At 45.1% G+C, this 2,954-nt stretch overlaps 1 protein-coding gene across 1 annotated transcript; it reads right to left on the bottom strand.

Annotated features, from left to right (window-relative positions):
* Window positions 1–211: 211 nt before the first annotated feature.
* On the bottom strand, window positions 212–2,650 carry LOC146861225 (uncharacterized). The gene has a single exon (XM_085646217.1). It carries the CDS (start codon window positions 2,648–2,650, stop codon window positions 212–214), a length of 2,439 nt encoding a protein of 812 aa, XP_085502343.1.
* Window positions 2,651–2,954: the final 304 nt, after the last annotated feature.

The raw sequence follows: 2,954 nt of genomic DNA, 5'->3' as shown, positions 1-2,954 counted from the left end.
GGTTCCTAACCGGGGCGCCAGAAAAACCTACTGAAACATTCATCTTGCCAGACAAAGGTGCGCCAGGGAGTTTTGAGTGCATAATAGAACTCTTTGAAGCACCAGTATCCAACAGAAAAGGCTTTGACACACCTGATGTAATCACCTTAACATAAGGTCCACTCTGATCTACTGGAACTGAACCAACTCCCTCTCTTTGTCTATGGCTGTCCTAGCAACTTTTACCTTCCGTATTCTCATCTTCCGCATAGTAGTCGTCAGCATAGTACTGAGCCGTCCTACCAGACGCGTTATTTTGCAGGTCAAAACTATTTATTGAATTTTGAGACGGAAGGGAACGTGCGTTCTGGGGAAGACTTCCGCGTCCTCTACCTCTAGGAGCTTGTTGAACACTTCGACCTCTTGCGCCAGAAGCACCATTCGTACGCTGTAACAAAATAGGACAACTATACTTGAAATGACCCTCTTCTTTACAATATGAACACCGATTGGGACCTACAGGAACACGTGGTTGAGAATACTCGAACCTTTGCGAGTTTCTCTGAAACTGTTGAGGTTGCTGATAGTTACTCTGACCACCACGTGGTGGATACGCCTGTTGTAAAAGAACCTTCGTCTTTAATTCTTTAGTTTTCTTGTCTGCTCTATCCTTCTCATCTTTATCCCTATTTTCGTAATACTGTGCAGTAGCCAGTATTTGTGCCGAAGAGGAAACGGCCCGAGAACTCTCTGAATCTTTCAATTTCTTACACAGCTCGGGAAGCAAATTGTGCACAAACTTGTCAACGAACAACCGTTGACCACTTTCTGTACTCATATCTTGACCACTGTGGTCAATAAACGTTTCCTCAAACCTGGTGAAGAAATCAGACACTGTTTCATCTTTCTTCTGCTTACACGCAGACAATTTATCCCAATTCACACGCATCGCAGGCATTAAAGTCTTCATGTAAGTAATGATCCTAGCAGGAAGTTCTGCTACCAAAGGCTCAGGCTTGGCACCACCAACTTGTCTATCATTTGCAGCACTAATATTAGCCCATGAGTCACCTAATTCTTGCGCATGATCTGTATGGCGAATCAATCCCCACAAAGGCTGTGGAACAACATTCCCAAATAACATGTCTATGTCAGCTAAATTCATAATGCATGAATCTGCAGTCTGTGATAATTCCTTATAATACCCTGCAGGGTTTTTACGGGGGTCAGGCAAGGTCTGCTTAAGGGCTAAAAATTCAGCTAGTTTCCAAGGAGCATGTACCCAAACACGCTGAAAATGAGCTGGAATAGCAGCAATTTGATTAGCGGCATCAGCCGCAACGGCGTCCTTCCATACCGGAGGGACTTCTCTCATTGGGAACTGTCGCACATTTTTTCTAACAGAGGAGTCATGTTCAAACAGTGACTGAGAAGGATCCTCATTTCTAAAGGACAACAACGTCGCAATTGCTTTCTCAACATCGGGACCCACAATCGTGCCCTTTGAAAACTCAAACCGTACACGGCACAAATCCTGCGGATTTGTTTCCAAATCATTATCCTCTAATTCCTCACAAAGGAAAATGCAAATTTTTTCAAAAACGTATCTTTGTTTCGGTGCTACCCATTGACGGAAGACATCCATAACAGACTCCACATCATATCTTGAAGGGTAAGTAACCCATTTACGCGCCATACGGTCAAACATTTCTCTCTCTCGAGAATTAGGCAGTTGACTACGTGACTGCTTACGCTCCGAATCAGGAGACACACCAGATGACCCGAAGAGAGGAAATATAAGGCTAGCAACAGTATCAGTCATTCTCTGTCGGATAGAAGGAGAAGTGGACAAAAGAAAAGGAGGAAAAACAGAGGGAGACAAGGCAGACGCAGGTGCAGACGCAGAGGCAGTATCAGAAAGAACAGCAGGAGAGGCAGTCGATGTAGTAGACAAAGTCGTAGGAAGTACAGATGGAGCAGGTAGCAAAGTCGGCGGCCCTTGAGGGGGCTGCGCCATAGGAGTAGGAGCCAACTGAAGAGGAGCTGGCGGCTGTGGAAGAACCTGAGGCACAATAACCGGAGGCTGCACAACTAAACGTTGCGGAGGTGCTGTAGCACTCTGTGCATAAGGTGGTGGCGAACTCAACAAGTGTGACATTAAAGGATCTTTCTCAATTTCTTTTGCTGCATCTTGCTGGAGAAGCGGCAAAACTGGATAACATTTATCGATCACCATGTTAGGTTGCCTGTGCAACTGCTCACTTATCTGTTCTTCTTCATTATCTTTAAACTGCATAGCAGCTTGCACTATCGTGATACCCTTTTCTCTCTTATTTCTCTTTGCTAATTTAATTTCCTTCTGTTTGGCTTCCTTACGCCATAGGCGGAAAGAGTCAAACATCGCCGGCCGGGCTTTCTTCTTAAAAAGTTTAACCTCCAAATTATCCAGAATCTCTGTGTCAAAACTACCATATTGGGGCCATTTTAAAACACCATCTTTCCTGGTGTACCGGATCCATACTTCATTATATGTGAGGGGGCCTATGCCATGTTTCACATATAGTTCATAGGTTGGAGTTCCAATCGGAGGAACCGGACACGAGTCCTCCAATCGGGAATCCCTATTACAACCAAGACAAAACAAATTTCCAAGTCTGCTAAGACCAGGCATCGTCGCTCTCTAGTCTAGCTTCAAACTTCAAAGGATTACCGAATACGATAGTCTCGTGAATACACGAGTCCCTCGGCTTTGGTACTTGCAAGTTCCAAATCAAAGATCCCAAGGGGATACCAAACTAAGAACCAAACTAAGAACTGGGAGACACTCCACTTATACTTAACTGAGGTATCGATGACGTCACCAGAAGACTCGTCTATCGTTTCGCTCTACCAATCATCAAGGGTCCAAAACAGGGCGATAGTCAGGGCAGCAGTCCTTTGTAGCCGTCGGGAAGCGGGGAAACTCGCAGCAAAGA

The sequence above is a fragment of the Triturus cristatus genome, chromosome 3_1, assembly GCF_964204655.1.
Source record: "Triturus cristatus chromosome 3_1, aTriCri1.1, whole genome shotgun sequence".
Classification (NCBI taxonomy): Eukaryota; Metazoa; Chordata; class Amphibia; order Caudata; family Salamandridae; genus Triturus; species Triturus cristatus.
The sequence above is the reverse complement of the archived record's forward strand: the minus strand, read 5'-3'. Positions and strand labels throughout refer to the sequence as shown.

What these genes read in the sequence shown, in the direction of transcription:
- LOC146861225 (XM_085646217.1), bottom strand. Translation starts at nt 2,650, where the DNA reads ATGCCTGGTCTTAGCAGACTTGGAAATTTGTTTTGTCTTGGTTGTAAT.